At 41.9% G+C, this 22,811-nt stretch overlaps 1 protein-coding gene across 3 annotated transcripts in view; it reads left to right on the forward strand.

The window, feature by feature from the left end:
* Positions 1-22,811, forward strand: part of NR2C1 (nuclear receptor subfamily 2 group C member 1) — a 781,592-nt gene that overhangs the window by 493,109 nt on the left and 265,672 nt on the right. For all 3 annotated transcript variants that reach the window (XM_044087641.1, XM_044087639.1, XM_044087640.1), the window contains one exon: positions 17,694-17,899. In XM_044087641.1, the coding sequence (XP_043943576.1) occupies positions 17,694-17,899 (206 nt within the window). The remainder of the gene's footprint in view (positions 1-17,693; positions 17,900-22,811) is intronic.

The raw sequence follows: 22,811 nt of genomic DNA on the forward strand, positions 1-22,811 counted from the left end.
TCGCCAGTTCGCCGGTACTCATTGAGGCTCTTTTGCAGCCCCTGATACCCGCTAGTTCAGATTCACAGGCCTCTACTGAGACCCATTCGGAGTCCGGTATGCCGCGAGATGCTTCTTCGAATGTGGAACCTGTGGATGCCTCTACCTTGGATGGGTCCGGAGCCACTGTGCAGGCACCGGCTTCTGAGGGTGTATTCAGGCCTACTGACTTGCATATTAAACCAACGTCATCTTCTTCTTCAAGGCCTAAAACTTGATCTATGCCTAGAAAACCGATGCCCAGACCACATGGTCAGGCCCCTATGCCTAAAAAACAAATGATAAGAATGGCTAAAGACCTTATTACTCTAATCAGGGGAAGACACCCTTCCCCCTCTAAGAGACCCAGGACTGATTTTCTTTCTGATTCATCTGATCAGGAATCTGAAATTTCTGTTTTCTCTGATGACCAGGATTTGCCCTTATCTACCTATGAGGATTCTGATACAGAGGACTCCATTCCCTCTGCTTCCCCTCCAGAGGATTTCTCTTTTGGTGAAACCTTGCATACTCTTAGGGAGCATTTCTACTGGGAAAGCCAGGATTACTCTGACTCCAAAAAGAAGCTTAGGGAATTCTTACTCCTGCCTCAACACAGGCCTTTAGCTATCCCTCCTGTACTGGACATTGTAGATGCTGCCTTCTCGGAATCTAGCCTGGCCCCTGACACTTTACCTCCTGCTCCCAGAAAACCTGATAGGTATTACAGGGTATCTGACTCTCACAAGTTCCTCTTTAAAAATCCTACTGCGGATCCTGAGACCATTTCACAAAGACCCAAGGGCATTAATGGTACTACTGCCAAAAATCCTACCCCCTCTGATAGAGATTCCAGGGCGCTGGATAGATGGGGTAAGAAGGTATACACTTCTGCAGCTTTGGCCATTAGGGCTTTAAACTGCCAGTTTCATATGTTAAAGTATCAGCAGCATATCACTGGATTGCTTAAACAGAAAATTATGTTGATTCCTGACTGTGCTGAAAATAAAGAATTACAGGATTTAATGCATTCTGCTGAACAAGTTGGAAAACATACTTTGCAATGTGGTTTTGATTCATTAGAGGTATCTTGCAGGGCTGCTGTCACTGTGTCTGTACTTAGAAGGCATGCTTGGCTTAAGGAGCAATCTTTGCCAGATCATGTTAAAGCTAAATTACTGGATGCTCCCTTAAACCAAGACCGCCTGTTTGGCAACAAAGCAGATGAAGTACTTAAAAAGATGGAGGAAAAAGCTAAATCTATCCAAACTGTTAAAGATTTCCTGCAAGTACAACCTCCCAGATTTAGTAGGCATTGGCCCTCTAAGACTTGGTTCTTTCCTGCCTCTTCCAGGCCTTCCCAGTCCAAACCCAAAACCAGCAGAACACCCAGGCTTCAGTCCCAGGGTACTCACAGGCCTAAGCAGTGGTGGGCTCCCACTTTCAAAGCAGGGAGTAGTAAGACTCCTCCCTATGGTAAACTGTCTCAATGACTTAACTTTAAACCTTCCAAGTCCTGCTCACCTGACTGTTCCTTTAGGGGGAAAGATTGCCCTGGATGCAAAAAACTGTGAACTCATTACCTAGGACAAATGGGTTTTAAATATAGTTTCCCAGGGATACAGATTCCACTTCCACTCCTTACCAACCACAAATGGTTGGCCAGACATAGCCCCAAATCAGTAGGCAGAGGCTCAAAAGCAAGTTCTCTTTGTTTTAAGCATTAGGGCTATTATACCTGTTCCAGAAGAAGAATGGGGGCAAGGTTTCTACTCAAGACCTTTCCTGGTACCCAGAAAAGACCATTCCTGGCGTCCTATCCTGGACCTGTCTATCTTAAACATTTTTGGTAATCCCAAAATTCAAGATGCTAACTCTTCATTAGCTGCTTCCCATGCTAGGCAAAGATGCCTGGTTGGCAACACTGGATTTAAAGGAAGCCTACCTGTACATCCCAATAAGGGAATCTTGCAGAAGATACCTATGCTTCAGAGCAGGCTACATGCACTATCAGTTCTCTGCACTGCCCTTTGGCTTATCTACTGTGCCCAGGGTATTCACAAAGTGCCTAGCTCCAGTCATTGCATTTTGCAGGCAAAGAAATATTCAGATATATACACATACCTGGATGATTGTCTAATTCAGGCAGAAAGCCAGGACATACTGTTAAATCATCTGGCATTTCTAAAGAAATTGCTAACTTCTCTGGGGTACACCATAAGCAAAAAGAAATCACATCTTGTACCCTGCCAACAAATTGTATTCCTGGGAGCAAGCTTGAATACAGCTTCCCAGATAGCCTACCTCACGCCAGAGAAACTACTGGCCACAAAGTCCCAGCTATCTGCAAGGAAAATACTGCAAGCCCTGGGTTTCATGGCTCTGCATTCTACTAATTTCATATGCAAGACTGCATATGAGGAATCTACAATGGTATCTAAAAAGCCTATGGTGTCAACATTCTCAGGATCTAGAATCAATGATTCCTATCATACCTTGTCTACAGATAGAATTCCTTTGGTGGGCAGAGGCCTGCCACCAACAAGGGACTCTACCCCCTGCCGCCCAAACCCTAACAACAGACGCATCAGACTATGCATGGGGGGGCTCACTTGGCAGGGCAGTGCATTCAGGGCCAATGGAACCCAAGTCAAATGCACCTGCATATCAATCAAAAAGAAATGTTAGATATACAGAATGCTCTGACAGCCTTCAAGGACTACATTCTTCCAGGACAATTATTGGTAAAGACAGACAACACCACTGTTATGTGGTACATAAACAAGCAGGGGGGGAACCACTCATACCCTCTCTACAGAATAGCCACGGCTCTGTGTAACACAACCTTCAGCTACCAAGTACACCTACAGTCTCAATTCCTGCCAGGAAAGCTAAATACACTGGCAGATGACTTAAGCAGAAATCTGATGGATCCACACGAGTGGAAACTGGAACCACAGATATTCAACATGTTGAGAAACAAATGGGGGAGCCTAGAGATAGACCTGTTTGCCTCCCCCCAGAACTACCAGTTGGACAAATTCTGCACAAGGACTCCCCACAAACAAGCTTGGAAAATGGATGCCCTGTCCTTCACCTGGAAAAACCTATCAGTTTATGCCTTTCCCCCTCTGCCTCTCCTCTCCAAGGTACTACTAAAGATCAAACAGGAAAAAACAAGGACAATACTGATTGCACCAGACTAGCCACGCCAAAATTGGTACCCCTCTTGTGCAGTGTGTCACTGCTGGCACCATGGCACCTGCCTCAGACCCCTGCCCTGCTGTCCCAGCAGGAGGGCCAGATTCTGCACCCACAGCTTCAAACCCTGAACCTGGCAGCCTGGCTAATTACCTGATCTCTCTGTTACCATCCCTCAGTAAGCAAGTGATGGATATCATTCTAGAGGCAAGGAGGCCTAGTACTAGAAAATTCTATGCTGAAAAATGGAAAAAATTCTGTTCCTGGAGCCAAACTCAGCAGATGAGCACAGCAGCGCCCAATTTACCTCAGATTCTTCAATACTTAACTGAGATGCTTCACAAGGGCCTTTCCTTTTCCTCCATCAACATTCATGCCTCAGCCATTTCAGCTCATTACAATACAGAATCACCCCTCTTCTGTCATCCACTGCTGAAGCAATTCCTCAGAGGGGCCAAAAATGTAAGACCACCTAGGAGAGCTCCTACTCCAGCCTGGGACCTTAACTTTGTATTGGAAAAGCTCACTCTACCTCCCTTTGAGCCAGCTGCAAATGCAGAGTTGAAATTCCTTTCTTGGAAAACAGCCTTCCTTCTCGCCATCACTTCAGCAAGAAGGGTGTCTGGATTACAGGCCCTCATGGCTGTGGAGCCTTTCATCATCTTTCATGCAGACAGGGTGTCCCTCAGGACCAATCCCTCCTTCATGACCAAGGTGGTATCCAGTGTGGCCCTTAATCAGTCCATTCATTATCCAACCTTCTTTTCTAATCCACAGAACAAAGGGGAATGAATACTGCACTCCTTGGATGTGTACAGACAACTGAGATTTTACTTGGACAGGACTAAACCTCGCAGGAAATCTGAACAGCTGCTGTTGCATTTGCTGCAGGGGCAGAGGGGAAGGCCATTTCAAAGCAAACCATTTCTAAGTGGATAGGCCATTGCATTCATTTCTGCTATAAACACCATGGAAAACCTACCCCACAGGGGATAAAATCACATTCAACCAGAGCTGCGTCTACACAAAAGAACAAAAGGCAGGGAAACCAAGATATAAATTCAACCAAGCTCCAAAAAATAGCGTAACTAAAAGATTTTAATATCCGCTTTCGTCCTTGGACTTCATCAGAATAAGTAAAACATAAAAAAGTTCACATTTAAATACAAAACTAGTAGGTCACTCACAGTTGCTGATTGGTCAAACAATTAAGTTGTTAAATAAAAAGACCATAGTTAATAAAAAGCTAATTACTAGGTTAAAAACATTGAATTTGTTTTATACAAAAAATGTAGAAATAGATACATTATCTTTGTCTATACTGGACAAGTCATTATTTAAAAAACATTTGATGTTGACTGCCTCATTTAAACCAGGGGTCTGATCAGCAAAAAGTTTTATCTGCCACCTGGCTTCTCTCTGTTCAACAAACTTTTTAAAGTCACCCCCTCTCAAATCAGAATGAACTACCTCTAACACTGTAAACAGGAATTTACTAAAATTCAAACATTGAATGGAATGTCTGAAGAGTGCACTATTTTCATTTTTTGTTTTGATGTTATACACATGTTCCACGATACGTGTATGTAAGCTCCTTGTAGTCATCCCTACATAAAATGCAGGGCATGAACTACAAAGACCTAAATAAACAACCCCCTTGGTCTTACATGTTACATATTCGGGAACAGAAAAAGTAAGGTCCATACTCTCTAGCATAATCATAGGTCCTTTAGCTATAAATCTACAAGTACTACAGTTATTGCATGGAAACATCCCTTTAACTGTAGAAGATTGGGGTCCTAGTTTACAAGAATGCTGTTCTAGTGCTTTTTTAATGTTAAACGAATTCCTATACACAAAAAAAGGTTTGTTACCTAACACCTCATACAAATCAGAATTACCATGAATAATCTTCCAATTTTTGTTTAAAATATCACAAATCTGTTTGTTGTTAATGTTCATATCCAAAGAACACATCAAATTGTAATTATTCACAGTCCTAGATAATGTAATGTTTGGTGTTACAGTTTTCTCTTCCTCAAGAATGGCACTATAATGTGATTGCCTTTTGTCCAAAACTTCACTTATGATAGAATTTAATAAGTTTGGATCATAACCCCTGGAGAGAAACAAACCTCTTATGAATTTAAATTCCGTGGCTAAATCTTGGGCCCCAGTTGTCATCCTACAAGCCCGAATAAACTGCCCTTTCGGAATATTACGTTTAACATGTATAGGATGTGCACTAGAAAAGTGCACATAGCTATTTGTAAATGTTTCTTTTCTGTGAATCTTACTCTGAAACCTCCTTGCGGAGGCATCCCACCACAGGTGGACATCTAAGAAATTGATACATGTACCAAAACTACTTAGGGTAAATTGTAAAAAGTCCCCGGTGTTGTTCAACCTATGTAGAAATTGTTGTACTGTAGAGGCATCCCCTTGAATAATAAACAGAAGATCGTCAACGAAGCGACAGTAAAATAAGACCCCAAAATCTTTTGTGACTGTGCTTAATATACTGTCCTCCCACCATGACATCACCAAATTGGCATAGGTGGGGGCCGCTGATGACCCCATAGCCACACCCCTTTTCTGTCTATAGAAATTATTTCTAAATAGAAAAAAATTGTTCTGTAGTAATATTTCAATAAATCTACAAATGGTAGAAATTTGTCCAGTTTTTATATCCTTGTTTTTACCAAGAATATAGCGAATAGCTTCCACTCCTTCATCGTGGGGGATACAAGTAAAAAGTGAAACAACATCAAGTGTAAAAATGATGTGTTGATCTGAATCAAAAAACTCGTGAATTGAACTCTCCCTTATTTTCTTTAGAAAGTGCCACGAATCTTTGAGAAAAGAGTCAAATCCAACTACCAGTGGACTTAAAATAGCATCAATAACCTTTGCTATCCCTTCGGTAACCGAATGGGGGGCAGAAACTATGGGTCGAAGAGGTGGATCTACTTGGCTTTTGTGTGTTTTAGGAATTCCAAAGAGAACACCTGTTCTAGGTTTGTCAATAAAACAAAACTCGTAAACTTCCAATGAGATTTCGCCTGACATTAATGCATCGTATAAAAAGGAATGAATTAATCTTTCCTTTTTCTTAATGTCAAAAAGTTTTATGATTTCATACTCATCTTGATTTTCAAGAAGTTTCAACATCTTGACATTATATAATTCCTGAGACATAATGACTATATTCCCACCTTTGTCACTCCGCATAAAGCGGATATCTTGACTCATTTGTTTTAAGTTATTAAAAGCCTTTCTTTCTTCAATGGTTAAATTGTGTTGTTGTCTGGTGTTTTTTCCAAGGGAAGAATATATTTCTTGTAAGCAGGTATCCTCAAAAATTTTTAAAGTGTGTATTAATGGAGGGTTAAAGTTAGAAGCTTTAGTTAACTTTTTCTCATAACATGAAATACCCTGTAAAATGTAAGCTAGATTCAATCTCCGTATGTATTTCTTAATATCAATTATAGTTTTACATAAATCAGCTTTCTTAGTAGGTATAAAATTAAGTCCTAGTCTAAGAATTTTCAACTCATTGGGCCCCAAAACATAATCAGTCAAGTTGATAATATCAAAATTAGTTGGTTCTACAATGTCTTTACTCACATCTCTTCCCCCGAAGAGTTTGAGTTCAGAAATGTCCTGCTTCTGGTAAAAACAGTTTTCTTTATAGCTGCAGGTTTTTTGCCTAAAAAAATCTTGTTGCCCAAATTAGTTACATTAACATCATTTGATGCATTATCAGCGTTAACATCGTTATCAGTCTCGGAGTCAAAGTCAGCATTATTAATGGAAACACAAGGAACGTCTTCCAATAGTTTTTTATTGCCACCAAAAGGAGTCTCATGTTCAGATAAAGTAGTTGACCTTGATTTATCAACTACAACTTCGTTTGTCAAAAGGGCAGTATTAACCCGTCTAACTGGTGGAGCCTGTTTTGAAAAAACAGGTCTTCCAGGCACATGAGAAAAAGAAACAGCATTTTTATTTTTGTTGTTATTAGTGGTAGACCGAGTTGATTCTCTGCTGTTTGGCATAAAAAAAGAATAAGCTGAATTGTTCCGGTAAGCTGAAATGTCTCGCTGAAGCTTGACAATCTTCCTATTAGTAACCTCACTTGAATGTCTCTCAACCTCTTCAAAAAGAGGCATAAGAAAATCCACATTTTCAACACTAGATGATTCACTTTCTAGGCGTACAATTTCCGAATTTAGTTCAGACATTTTTGAAGTGTTGTTGTCAATCAACAACTTCAAAAAAGACATACCACTTTCATTGAAGAAAGTAACCAAAGTGTCAAAGAAAGCATCCCCAGCGTACACCCCGTTGGGGCATTTAAAAAACCTAAGACCTTTAGGCATAATTTTAAGTTCAAGACATCTCTCAAAATAATGATTTTCAATAGTCAGAGAGCGAAACCGTTTAACCAACCTGGTCAAAGTATCACGTTTCTTCAAGATATCCCCTTCACAATGAAAGTCGTGCTGAACGAACTTCGCGAATGGGTTACTAGATACATCCAAAAGTCTCCTCAGGTCTCGTCGAGTTGATTTTACGCCATGTTGATACTGGAAACAAGAATCAAGTCGCATATTTCCGTCAACGGTTAGATTCCGCCTTGCTGGTTCTTTAGGTGGCTCCACCTCTACAACTGTATCCAGTTCCTTAAAGGAACCTAGCGGGCTAGAGACTACATTAACCTCAGCTTTAGAATTATCGGCTTTAGACATCAAAAACTTGAGGGACTTTTGAATGTCCACCAGGGTAGAAATGAATAACGAATTAATGTCCTTTTTCATATCTCCTTCAGGAAAGGAATAGGTACTAAGGTTTAACAAAACCTCGTCGGTTCCGTCCGCCATGGTAGCAAAAAGTCAGCAAAAAACCACAAATACTCGTAACCACAAAAGAACAAAAGGCAGGGAAACCAAGATATAAATTCAACCAAGCTCCAAAAAATAGCGTAACTAAAAGATTTTAATATCCGCTTTCGTCCTTGGACTTCATCAGAATAAGTAAAACATAAAAAAGTTCACATTTAAATACAAAACTAATAGGTCACTCACAGTTGCTGATTGGTCAAACAATTAAATTGTTAAATAAAAAGACCATTGTTAATAAAAAGCTGATTACTGAATTAAAAACATTAAATTTGTTTTATACAAAAAATGTAGAAATAGATACATTGTCTTTGTCTATACTGGACAAGTCATTATTTAAAAAACATTTGATGTTGACTGCCTCATTTAAACCAGGGGTCTGATCAGCAAAAAGTTTTATCTGCCACCTGGCTTCTCTCTGTTCAACAAACTTTTTAAAGTCACCCCCTCTCAAATCAGAATGAACTACCTCTAACACTGTAAACAGGAATTTACTAAAATTCAAACATTGAATGGAATGTCTGAAGAGTGCACTATTTTCATTTTTTGTTTTGATGTTATACACATGTTCCACGATACGTGTATGTAAGCTCCTTGTAGTCATCCCTACATAAAATGCAGGATGACAACTGGGGCCCAAGATTTAGCCACGGAATTTAAATTTATAAGAGGTTTGTTTCTCTCCAGGGGTTACGATCCCAACTTATTAAACTCCATCGTAAGTGAAGTTTTGGACAAAAGGCAATCACATTACAGTGCCATTCTTGAGGATGAGAAAACTGTAACACCAAACATTACATCATCTAGGACTGTGAATAATCACAATTTGATGTGTTCTTTGGATATGAACATTAACAACAAACAGATTCGTGATATTTTAAACAAAAATTGGAAGATTATTCATGGTAATTCTGATTTGTATGAGGTGTTAGGTAACAAACCTTTTTTTGTGTATAGGAATTCGTTTAACATTAAAAAAGCACTAGAACAGCATTCTTGTAAACTAGGACCCCAATCTTCTACAGTTAAAGGGATGTTTCCATGCAATAACTGTAGTACTTGTAGATTTATAGCCAAAGGACCTATGATTATGCTAGAGAGTATGGACCTTACTTTTTCTGTTCCCGAATATGTAACATGTAAGACCAAGGGGGTTGTTTATTTAGGTCTTTGTAGTTCATGCCCTGCATTTTATGTAGGGATGACTACAAGGAGCTTACATACACGACTCGTGGAACATGTGTATAACATCAAAACAAAAAATGAAAATAGTGCACTCTTCAGACATTCCATTCAATGTTTGAATTTTAGTAAATTCCTGTTTACAGTGTTAGAGGTAGTTCATTCTGATTTGAGAGGGGTTGACTTTAAAAAGTTTGTTGAACAGAGAGAAGCCAGGTGGCAGATAAAACTTTTTGCTGATCAGACCCCTGGTTTAAATGAGGCAGTCAACATCAAATGTTTTTTAAATAATGACTTGTCCAGTATAGACAAAGATAATGTATCTATTTCTACATTTTTTGTATAAAACAAATTCAATGTTTTTAATTTAGCAATTAGCTTTTTATTAACAATGGTCTTTTTATTTAACAATTTAATTGTTTGACCAATCAGCAACTGTGAGTGACCTACTAGCTTTGTATTTAAATGTGAACTTTTTTATGTTTTACTTATTCTGATGAAGTCCAAGGACGAAAGCGGATATTAAAATCTTTTAGTTACGCTATTTTTTGGAGCTTGGTTGAATTTATATCTTGGTTTCCCTGCCTTTTGTTCTTTTGTGGTTAAGGGCTGCGTCTACCTCTACAGCCTTTCTCAGAGGTGTCCCTATCAGGGACATCCTAGAAGCTGCTACCTGGAGTTCTGTACATACCTTCACCAAGCATTATCAATTGCCAATTTTTTCTAAATCCAGAGCTGGCTTTGCCACTGCAGTCTTGCAGGGCCTTATAGCTGGCCCTATTGCTATCTAATTACCTCCTCCCATCCTTAGCTTTGGGAATCTACCCAAATGTGATGACTGCAACAGTGAAACACGAAGGACATAGTACAGTTGTGTACACTTACCATAAATGTAGATGTTTGAGTGTGTTCACTGTTGCAGTCCTGGTTACCCTCCCTCCAGCCCCCTGACTTCTATTGGCTATACCTCTATTCTTGTTTACTGTGCTTAAAGCTTTTTGGTGTATTTGCTTTTTAGTTGGAGGTGTAACCTTGTATATAATTGCTTCCCATTATGCTGGCACCTGACATTTGAGGCAAGAAAAACTGATGTAATGGTGTCAGCTGCATGCTTTATACCCCTGTCTACCTGATGTCATGGAAGATGAGACAGTAACTGACGCAAGACCCAGGACTTTGATAATCAGGCCGACTGAGGGCTACTGCAAGCAGATAACCCAAGTGTGATGACTGCAACAGTGAATACACTCGGACATCTACATTTATGGTAAGTGCACACAACTGTACTTTCCTTCTACAACAGGAGGGTCATCCTCCCTTTTGGCCTGGCCTAGCCCCATTGTAGGAATGTTTTCATGTCTTGAGGATTCTTCTCTGTCATTTTTTCCAGTCCTGGCACCAATGCGCTCACCAGGATTGGGCACTTTTTTATCCTGGGTCTTATGCACCCAGTTATCTTTTTATTTTTTAATCTATTTCTGTCCATGATGTATGCTATATAAAATACAGTCTATATATCAGTGTTGTCATGGTGAGATCTTGTGAAAAACAGGGTCCACCTCATGAAGGTACTCACCAAGACTTGAGGATGAATTCAGTTCCAGCAAAAATTCTCTCCTTTTCTTGCTGATTTATCATCTCTCCATTCGGACCCCCCATTGTCCCTCCATTTGTACCCCCATCATCACTCCATTCGGACCACCATCATCTCAAGATTTGGAGCCCTGTCATCTCTCCATTCTTTGCTGTATATGGTCTTCAATTTTATTGTAGATTACTGCTGTTTGGTTTCACTTCCTTGTGCAGAGTCTTTACCAAGAGGCTTTTTCTTCTTGTAGAAGCCTTGTACATGAAAGAACATTTAGTGTTCCTCTACCTGAACAGCTAGTTCCTGTAAGTTGCTTCAAGGGACCTCCTGATTGTATCCTTGACTTTGGTTTTCATGTGGTCATAGGCCCTGATCATCTCTATAATTTCTCTCTGACCCCAGCTCAGACTATTACATTCAGTGGGAGAAAGTTGGATATTGTTCATTGTCAGTCCTTCCTTTTTCTGGTGAATGTCAGGGAAACCATAACTTCAGCAGCATGGGTGTGGAGTCAGGAGAAGGTCCACGCTTGAATACCTTTGGGCCTTTTAAGACTCGAAGCAGCCACAGCTTCCTCTTCTGTCCTCAAGGTTGAGGATGAGGTCATTGCTTTAGACCGTTTAGTGATGCAGGTGGCTACAGAGCCACCATGCGCATGTAGACCTTGTCTTTGTGTCAGAACTATGTGACCAGGCTCTAGTGTAGTGGAAATGGTGGACTCTTCCACCAATCTCATTGTTACTCTTCCTTGTAGGCAGAAACATCAATGAAAAGAACTGCTGTGGATCCTATAGTTCCTTTGGTTCATATGAAGAAGAAGCAAAAATTATGGGAGCCAGCCCTTTCTTCAGATATGTCTAAGTCCAAATACATCTCCTTGGATCCGATGGCTTTTTTAGATCCGAAGTCTTTAAAAAGTAAAGAGTTGTCAGATCTGAAGAGCTTGGATTAGATATCCACTTTACCAGCTCTGCCTATGTGAAGATATGTGAAGGCTGTCAGCCTAGCTAGATAGAATTTTGTAGATAATTGTATGTCTTTGTAAGTATTAATAAAAGCCATAGGCTTGTTCTCTTAAGTGTGAGAAGACTATATTGAATGTTGAACTGCAGAAATGTAACAACAGTGCACTCTACTGTAAGAAAGCTGATAAGTCAAGCATTTCATGGCTGTTTGATCTCAGGGCTTGATGTCTGAACCAGCAGATTCTTTCTATTGTTTTGAGACCAGAGTTAATTGCTAGATTTTACATGTATAATGTCTTTAATTTTTGTGGTTTCCTGACCAGGTGCAAGCTTACTAAGAAATGTAATGTAGAGTTTCTGTTAGCCTGGGAAACTAGAGAATTGTTAAGAATGATGTAATCTAAAATTAGTCAGCAGGATATATTATCAATTTAAAGGACTTTCTCAGAGACAGAGAGAGAGAGAGCATTTTGGATTTTGTCTAAAGCTGACAACAACTCACCAGTACTCTGCTTTTGCTCTATATGTAAGTTTATTTAGAACTATGATTGCTCTTAGATATAGATAGAAAATAGTAAGTTTAGTCTAGCTGTTTTTCTGTATTGATGTCAGAACTGTTCTACTGTATTATTTTAAGCATTTTCCTGTGATCTTTGAACTCTTGGCTAGCACTGTGCAATAAGAAGTATTGTCTTGTGTTTTTGTTATTTATTATTAAATATTTTTAAACCTTTCAACTGTGGCTGTTTTGTGTAGAGATAATTTAAGCTCTAGAGTACATTGCACATATATAGTGATACTGTCCAAGCCACTTCAATAGCTTTAACCCTGGGTCACACTTACTATTTGGGGATATTAATATTGCACAGTAATAATTGGACACCCTTTAGTAAGGGCCTTATTAGTAGCTGATATTAGTGGTTGATGGCAGTGATTTCTACCTTATAGCCTGGCAGAGAAGGGGGCATAGCTGGAGAACCTATGTCAGCCTTCCCCAGGAGTGTCTGTGTGTTTCTATATAACTTGTATCTCAAAGTGTGTATGTGTGTGTCAGCTACTTGGGCAAGGACACAAAGCACTGGCTGGACAGAGAGGGTGCTGGAGGTTTTAGCTTGACCACTAGGCTGAGACCTTTACCCTATAGCTGTGCCAGTGGGGAGTCTTATTGGGGATCTGGAGAGAGAAGAGAAACCAGCCCCAGACTGACTGTGAACTCTGTGTGCTATTAAGGGAAATTGTACTTTACTGTGTGTGTGTATTTATTATCCTTCCCAATGTGGATGCCCCTCACTTGTGTTAGTGGTGAGGATTGAGGCTCCTTGATTGCTGGGGCAGGGCATGGACATCGCAACCTAGAACAAGGTACTCTCCTTCAGTGGACCCGGTTCCATCAAGAGTGCTTGCTCTCCTTTTAGAAGGACCAAAGTCTCTATTGGCTGTATCCACCCATTCATCCAGAAATCTCATTGAAGAAGACATAGAGAGGCTAGTGAGAAAGATCCTCTCAGTGCAGATCCAGCCTGCCCTTTCTTTGGCTGCTACCCCATCCGGTCAGGAGGCCCATGTATCTACTACTTCTCCTCTACCAATTCCTCCTTTGACTCTTATCCAAGTTTCAGAGCCCTCAGATCCAAGTCATCCCGCACCATCCTTTTCAGATCCGAGGATTTTGGTATTCTAGACTGAGTCTGAGCTCTTTGGTTCAGTTAGATCCCGAGAGTTCTCAGATCTGATTCTACCTCATCAGGTCCAAGGTGCTGCAGTTGACTCAGAGGGTTTAGGAGTTCTCTCTGCATCTCGGAGCCTCAGTGATAGTCAGCTTGGGTCCAACATCAGCCTCCAGGCAGCCCTCAGAACAGGCAGGACTAGGAAATCATTGTCCTTATCCCTCTCCAGGATGGTCTGGGACCCCTTCAGGGTTTTGGAGAGAGCTCTTTCTGCACCTTAGACCCAGGTGACGCCTCCTCTTTTGGATGTTATGTCTACTTCTGTTCTGTCTTTGCATGTTGAGTCTCAGCTGTCCTCTTTACAGGGACAGCGAGTACCAAAACCCCAGCCTTCCCATCAGGGTATTTCCTCCTCTTCTGATACCTTCCTGGAGTATCCCACTGAGGAGGTCCCTAAGAAGAAGACATGCGAGAGGAAACATATTGATTCCCCTGAATCAGTCACTGAGGATACAGATTTTGATGAGGGCGAAGGGTCCCAACAGGCTCCTCCTAAAGATGTCTCATTTGGAGACATCCTTGAGCTCCTGAAACAGAGAGATGGCTGGAAGTCTGGAAACTCTTTGTTGGAGGAATCTGTGCTGCTGGAGGTTTTTGGTACTGGCCAGTCTATCTATCTGGGTGGTCCTGCCTGCTGATGAGCTGCTGGAGTTGGTCTTGCAGCGAACATGGAAGGAACCTGACAACATTGAGCCCACTCCTGGGAAGCCAGATAAGATTATGACCCCCTCGGAGCCTAAACAGTTTTGGGCAAAAGGGTCTCCTGTTGATACCATGGTTGTGGGGGTAGCCACTAGAAAGGAACTTGCTGACAAAAATACCTTTGTCCATCCCCTTGCAAGGAGTCATGGGTGATGGACAAATTTGGAAAGCACGTCTATGCTCCAGTGACCTTTTTCTTAAGGTCTCTGAACTACTTGGCATATTTACTAGACTTCAGAGGGATCTGCTTAAGGAACTTTCAGGTACCCCTCGCAGAAACCACGTCTGAAGAGATGAAAAATTCCATCACTTCTCAGCTGGTTACCCTATAATTGATTTCCAACTTGTCTATGAGGCTTATTTCTAAAGTGGCAGAAGGAATATCAAAGACAGTGGGTTCAGGCATAGCCATTAGGGGACATGGCTGGATGTGTTTGTGTGATTTTGGAGAGCTTTTTAAGTCTTAAGTTCATCAATGCCCCCTTTGATGACACCTCTCTTTTTGGCCTCAAGGTAAAAAAATATGTTGTCCAGGTGTGAGAAGGATGGAAAGAACCTTTCTGCCATGGGCATAAGTTTTTCCACTCCCCACAGATCCTTTTTGAGGAATCATTGAGGTGGTGGAAAGATGTGGTTCAAGACATCACAAGGATCTTTCCAGGGCACATGTGGAGGGTCTTCCCCCAGAGACAGAGGGGGAAGTTCAAATTGTAGATGCTGCACTAGTGGCAGAGGAGGCCCACAACATCAGGGGTCCAAAGAACCTTTCTTTGGCAAACCCTTCAAGCAATCCTAAACGGAGGCCTGACTGTTCCCCTCTGGAGGCAACTGGGGGTTGTTTGTCCCTGCACCATAGAGCTTGGCTTTAAGTAACAAAAGACACTTGGGTGCAGAGGATTGTATCCCGAAGATATATAATTCCATTTTACCTTCTTCCTCTAAATTCCTGGATGTTCTACCTAGTCAGAGGGATCAAGCAGCCATTCAAATACAAAAGCTGCTAAACAAAATAGTCATCCAAGAGGTCCCTCCAGACCAGAAAGGATCCAGAACTTACTCAAGATTCTTTTTTAGTGCGAAAGAAAACAGAGGACTGGAGATCAGTTCTGGATCTCAGCAGTCTGAACAACTTTTTTCGGGAGACAAAGTTCTGGATGGTCACTGTTCAATCCTTTCTTCCTTTTCTGGAGAAGGACAATGGGATGTGCTCAACAGATCTCCAGAATGCATCCTGTCATATAAAAATGAATAAATCATCCAAGAAATTCTTAAGCTTCAGGCTTGGAGCCAGTCATTACCAGTTGAGGGCATTGCCCTTTGGCCTCACCACACTTGAGGACAGAATGAAATTTGACAACATCAGATAAAGAAGTTATGTACTTACTGTAATGTTTCATCTGTGTTGTCCATTTTCATTCTTTCTCAACTCTCCACCTACCAACCCCAACCAATGTTATCTGTAGAGTGAGTGGATAGAGCCATTCTTGGGATCTTTTCCTTGCCTTTTATGAGTCCAGATATAGCTTTGTGCTTCTCTCATCTGCTATATTTCTGCTTACAAATTTGCTATATGAGTAAAGTGTTTAGTCTTTTACTATAATCTGTAAACAAGATCTGATGTAATGGGAGTGGTGTATTCTGGGTAAGGGAGAAGCTCGAGGGTTCAAGGTTGCTGCAAGCTTTTACAACAGCCGAGTCAGATCCGAGGACTTGGATCCAAACCCATCAGTTGAAGAAGAATGAAAATGGGCAACACAGATGGAATGTTATGGTTGGTAAGTACGTAACTTCTTTTTCTGAAGTTTGTCTCTTTGAAAACTTTGCCATTGATGGCCATCACTCCTGCTTGCACGATATCCAAGCTGCATGATTTTATCACATAGAATCTTTTCTGGTCATTCACTTGGCTTAGCTGTCACATAGCGATAACCTTCATTTTCTCATGAATGGGTTTAGAACTGACTTTAAAACAGTTCATTCATCTATTTGTTTCCATGTGGTCCAAACGTAATAGAAATACAAAGAGAGGGAGAGAGAAAATGAACATCATACCTTAGACATTCACTGACTGCTAGTTTTACCTAAAGCATCCATGAGTCCATGAAAATAGGCAGTAAGTTTGTCTCCATTGGATCACATAGTGAGAGGCTTTCACTGGCTAAACTCTAATCAAGTTGCTTGTAAACAGCATTGTCTTTGACATTCAGATAACCGAATGACCAATGGAAGATGCTGCTGCCAAAGACCACTCACCAGAGATATGGCTACTTCCAGTGCTTATTTTAAAAATGTCTCTATTGCAGACATTTGTGCCGTAGCCTTTTACTCATATCACACCTTCAACAACCATGTTTGCTTGAAACATGATCCCAGGAGTTGAGCCTCTTTTATCACCTTGTTCTTTGGGAATTTTCTTTTTCACACTTTTCTGTTAGCATTTCTGTGCCTCCAGCCACCTGACGGAAGTAATTTTTATTGCTTGCTATTCTTTACAGCAGATGCACACCGTGGGTTGCCTCCAGATTCATATATAACAGATATGAACATATCATATCAGTTGGTCAGTGAAGAGTCCTTCTGTAGACGATGCTTATTGTCCTTCAAGCAATACCCTTCATTCAAGATGGCCTTTGCATGCGGCCTCTGCAAATAGATTTTTCTTCTACATTTGGCAGGTGTATTATTTTATATTGTTTTTTTTTCCTCTTGTCTTTTAGGCTGTGCTTGCTTAGTGCTTTGAACTGTGGGATGCAGGGGCTGGGCATACTCTTTTGGGTAGGTATGTTATGTTGTGCACTCACTAGCTTTATGCCTGCATATCTTTGCAGGAGCTACAGCATATTCCATATTGTGTCAAGCTTGGGATACAGAAGAAGAAATACTCAAAATTGCTCACTGCAGAAAGACTCCTCATAAGACAGCTGATACAATGTTTATATTTCTGTTATTTTCTCCACACAAGGCAGTTGTGAGTACTTTGTGGGAAACTAAATTATCATATTGAACTGGGATAAAAATATGTTGCAGGCATTCAGGATGTCATTCCAAACAAACTGTGTCATTCACAGCTGAAATTGTATATGTGAACTGTGGTAGAGGATGAAGGATTTAAGTTCTGCTAAAGTATTTGATTCCATGTTATAGGCAATATAAAACAAAATGGACTCTGTGTGTAATAAAGTGTTGGTTTGAAGGAGGGACACAGTGGATTTTATCTTATGTCTTCATTTTTATGTTATGAGACTGACAGGAGAAATGTACTGAATAATACCAGTATCTGCATTAAAAAAGCTCTATGATTTGGAAGTATGAAGTTGTATTGTAATGTGTGAAGGCACATTTAGTTATGTATTTCGTGTATATTTTGTGGGGCATGTCAATAATGTCTTTCACTTGCTTTTTACTGTAGGCAGAGGCATGTCAAGGTGATCTAAGCACTTTAGCAAATGTGGTGACATCACTTGCCAATCTCAGCAAATCAAAGGATATCGTTCAAGAAGTATCCCAAGACTTGGCACAAAGCAACACTGAACTCTCAGTAATAGAAACATTAAACAATGGCGATACGTCCTTGTTGGAACTCAAAGATGACCAGTCCAGCAGTGATATTTCAAGGTGAGAAAGGCATGATATGAGCTTGGGCAAGATGGCATACATGAAGGAAACTGAAGAGATATTCATTGTAGGATCACTGGTGCAGTAGTATGAGAATTTGTGGTAGGTCTATATCGATGTGACCAGGGAGACTTTCAGAGCTTTGGAGTCTACTAGTGGACCGGTCTCTTCCTAATGCTGCAGACAGGTTGATGCTTGGTATTAGAGAGAGTAGTTCACACCATTTTTTTGTTCTTTTTGCCACAATCCAGACATCAGTCATGTGTGTGGAGTGGGAGACTGAACTTCCAACATTCCCAGAGTGATAAATATCTGATTGGGAACCTTTTATCTTTTTTTTTGTATTGAACATATTTTGTATTGGATATTGCCATTACTATGTTTAGCTGATGTTTGTAGTACTTGGCAGAGTATTTTGATCTGTTTCTTCCTGTGGTCTATGATGTCCTCAGGAAAAAAAAGACATACTAACAAGTGTAACTGTGATAGGCCGAGCCCACCAAAGGGCTTTCAACTTCAGTGCCTTTTTTGTCTAAAACACCCAGAAGAAATGTATAAGGAATGCTTGCATTATAAAAATGAAAACTTAGGACAAAAGGCCCAGTGTATCATCATGCTAAGCTAAGGAGCTCTTGCTGTTTATAAGAAGGCTAGGCCTTCCTCTTGTGTAAGCCTTAAGAAGAATGAAAAAAGTCTTAGAAAAAAATCTGGAAAATGGTTATCCTGGAAGTGACCAGGACGAGTAAGCTATTAGTGACTTCAGAAAACTTGCCAGGTCTGGAGGATGCCAGTTTTGCTGTGGCACCTGTTCCGGAAGTTTAAGTTACAGCAATTTGTTAATGCCCCTTTGGAGTCGAACAGCAGGATAGTGCTCTTCTGTTATACGCCAGGCTCCAGTTCATACAGTTTCTGTGCCACAACTAGATTGCATTCTCCAGTTACTGACTGCTGGCACAGCATCAACTCCATTAGAAAATGCAGGTACAGTGGAAGGCATTCCCACTCTCTTTGTGTCTGAGATGTCTAGTCAGCAAGCCACTGTTACTGTTCATTCTAGGTCAGCCACCTCCAAGACTTTCAGGGCTCACTGCCTTGGGATTATGAGTCAAGCCCAGGGTCAGTCATCCCACCTCCATTTTTAGCTACTAAAAAATTTGTGAAGGAGTATATTGATGCATGACAAAGGGTTAACGGTCCCCCTTTTGCAGTAACTCAGCCCTACAGGTCCCTTTGAAAGGGGAAGAAAGAGAGATGCTCATCATATTAAACACTGCTGCAGTAGCCTAGTGATATGAGATCTGACGTTGTCAGTCTTCATTCATTGTTCTTGCGTCCATCCTTGAACCAGCTCGGCTGTTGTATCAAGCTTGCACCAGCCAGAAACTCTCGAGCTAAGGCTACTCATAGTGCCTCTCTTCCCTTCCCCTCAGATTTCATTTGCCACGTAGAGATGTTCATCGTGTTACCCTGCTGCAGTCATCACACTTAGGGTTATCCTGCCGTCAGGCGGTCCCGCAGTCGGCCTGAATTCCAAAGTCTTGGTCCGGCGTCGGTTGCTGTCGCTTCTTCCCTGACGTCAGTGCGCCATTTTCTTCAGTCTTTCTTGCCGCGCGGTGCCCGAAGCAGAAGCAGTTCGCAAGTGCCGGTCGGCCGACACCTGAGATTTTCGAATCGAATTTCAGTCCGAAGTCTTCAAAGCTAAGCACCCCGTTGGGAAACCTTTTCTTGCCTCAGTCCGATGTCAGAAAAAGTTAACAATTGCATTTCTTGTGGGAAGCAAATACCTCATAAGGACTTTCATTCTTATTGTATACCTTGCCTAGGCCCAGACCACAACGTCACTGGTTGTCGGTTTTGTGCTAGGTTCAATAAGCGAACTATAAAGCGACGAAGAAAGAGAGATGTTCATCATATTAATAACTGCTGCAGTAGCCTAAGTGATATGAGATCTGACGTTGTCAGTCTTCATTCATTGTTCTTGCGTCCATCCTTGGAACCAGCTCGGCTGTTGTATCAAGCTTGCGCCAGCCAGAAACTCTCGAGCTAAGACTACTCATAGAGCCTCTCTTCCCTTCCCCTCAGATTTCTTTTGCCACATAGAGTTTTAGGACATGTCAGCTGTGCTGTCAGCTAAGTGCTACTTTTTTCATAAATATCTTTAATAAAACCTTATCTCTTTAACTCTAAACTAGTCATTTATTTAGTTTTCCTGATCACTATTAATATTTTTTGAGTGTGAATGCTGTCTTTTTCCCTTTTTTACCTTTTGGTATTTTCTCATATTACCATCGCTGGTATAGGTCCCTCCCTTCCCTCTGCGTTTGGTAGTTCTTTAATGCCATCATTGGTATTCCCCTTTTTCCCCCCTTCTTACCCCTCTGAGTATTTTCTTAGTTACCATTGTTGGTACAACCTTTAAAAAAAAACTCCTTTGTTTTTCTTACTTTGTGTGTGTGTGTGTGTGTGTGTGTGTGTGTGTGTGTGTGTGTGTGTGTGTGTGTGTGTGTGTGTGTGTGTGTGAGTTTTTGCTGTACATGCTTTTTGCTTCTATTTAAATATGTCAGAAAAGCATAATGGAACAACTGGATTCAAGCAGTGCGAGGAATGTGGCAGAAAGATGCCCAACTCGGACTGGCATCTTTCTTGTGTGTATTGTTTGGGGGTGCCACATTTAGAAATCTAACCATAGTGTGAACTCTGCAAGGGTTTTAGCACTCAGACCCTTGCAGAGCGGCACAACAAATTGATCCTCAAGGGGCTGTTAAATGCCATTTTTGAGGAGGCTCTGTCTGAGGCGGAGACGTCAAAGTCTCCAAAGAAAGAAGCAAAAACGAGGAGCCACTGTGTTCTGGCGTTTCCAAAATTTATTGACTCAAAATCTTCTAAAGGCCAGGTTTCTTCCTTGGAACCGTAGCATAAAGTTTCAAAATCGGCACCCACAATCATTTTGCTGCCAAAGCCAAGAACTTCCCTCATGGTGTGGACAGCTCTTACTGAGCCTACAAAATTCACCTCTTTACTGACCCCTTCATCAGTACCTATGACCCTCTTGGCACCAACAATAGTTTCCCCAGTCATACCGGTCACTTCCCCTCCAGCACAAAGCATTGGTCAGCCGACCATGGTGCCAAAGGTCGAATCCATACCCAGGACTAGTTACTCCCCATCTGTTGACCCCTTTTTTGGTTAACAGTTGAGTCCCTTTATTGAACGTCCAGAATCACCCTCGGGATGTCTATTCATTCCACCAGGAGCCTTTCAGAGTTTGATGTAGTTAGGTTAGTGGATCAGCTCTTGGCGGCCAGAGGTCTTCCAGCCTCATTTAGGACCTCCCTCCCATCCAGAGCCGAGGTCTGCTGTGCAAGGACTCCAACTTATCTTCCTCCTTCAACCTCTCTGCAGGTCTTCGAGCCCTCGACTTTGAGCCCTCGACTTCGACGCCACTCCCTGTGCCAATTACTTCAGTACCGATGGTGGACCTCCTCTTGTTTCCAGAACCCACTCTGTGGTCAGTTGGAGCCGGCCCACCCACGGGACTGTGACTTGGCTACTGGCTCTGGGATCCCTAGTTCGGCACCGATTTTTTTCCACTGCACTGTTTATGGTTACAGGTGCTTTGACAGTTCCAAGTCCTCTCGGACTCCTTCTCTGGAGGTGGGCTTGTCTGATCTGGGTGTGACCCCGGTGCTGAGTTTATCTTTCTCGGTTCCAGGCTCCCATCCATCTTCAGGTGGGCCTGCCTTTCAGATTATGGAGAGAGCTCTCAACTCAGCAGGCTCGAAGTTGGCACCATCCACGTCGGAGTATCACATCTTATGTTTCTTCTGGTTTGCACCTGTCACAATCTGCTAAATCAGGGCAGCTGGCACAAGAGCAGCAAGACACTCTGCTGCAGGGTACCCTCTCTTTGGAGTCCTCCTCAGACCTTCCCCCTGAGGAACCACCCCATAAGCGATCGTGTAAGAGGAAGCACTTAGATTCTCCTGAAAAATCTCTCACTGAGGATACAGACTATGATGAAGGGGAAGGGTCCCCATGGTCACCCCCTGAAGATGTCTCCTTCGGAGGCATCCTGGAAATCTTGAAACAGAGGGGTGATTGGAAGCCCACAAACCCTTCCTCCAAGGAATCTGTCTTGTTGCAGGCTTTTCATGCCCAACCTTCTATTTCTTGGGTGACCCCACCTGCTGATGAATTGGTCAAGCTCATCATGCAGCATTTGGAAGGCCCCTGACACTATAGACCCAATCCCCCAGAGGCCGGACAAAATTCTCTATGCACCAGAAGATCAGCCCCACCTGGTCTAAAGGTTTAGTGGTAGATGCTGTGGTGGTGGCAGCTGCCGCAAAGAAGGAACTCGCAGAGGAGAGTCTTGCTGTCCATTCTCCAAACCAAGAGTCTCGATTGATGGACAGATTCGGGAAATGGGTCTGTGCTTCAACGACCTTTGCCATATGGTTGTTGAATTTCTTGGCACATTTCATGTGTCTTCAAAGGGACCTGATAACTGAGCTGTCAGAGACCTTGGCAGGGGCAGTGTCTGACGAGGTACGCGATAAGATTGCCTCCCAGCTTGCGACCCTAGAATCGATATCAAACTCGTCCATGCTACTTATTGCACACACAGTCAAAGGGACGGCCAAGGCACCGGGTACAGGCGTTGCCATTAGGCGTCACACCTGGATGCACTTATGTGACTTCACAGACCCTTTCAAGTCTTCCTTTGTCAATGCTCCAGTTGATGCTTCCTCATTGTTTGGCCCAAAATTCAGAAACACATTAGCCAGGTGTGAGAAGGATGGAAAGACCCTTTCTTCTCTGAGTGTGCATTTTTCCACTCAACAACCTTATTCCAGGAATCAGAGGGGTGGAAATATGTGGTTCAGAAAGTCCCAAGGGCCTTTTCGGGACA

This window comes from Protopterus annectens, chromosome 11.part0 (genome assembly GCF_019279795.1).
Source record: "Protopterus annectens isolate FY-2018-M chromosome 11.part0, PAN1.0, whole genome shotgun sequence".
Classification (NCBI taxonomy): domain Eukaryota; kingdom Metazoa; phylum Chordata; order Ceratodontiformes; family Protopteridae; genus Protopterus; species Protopterus annectens.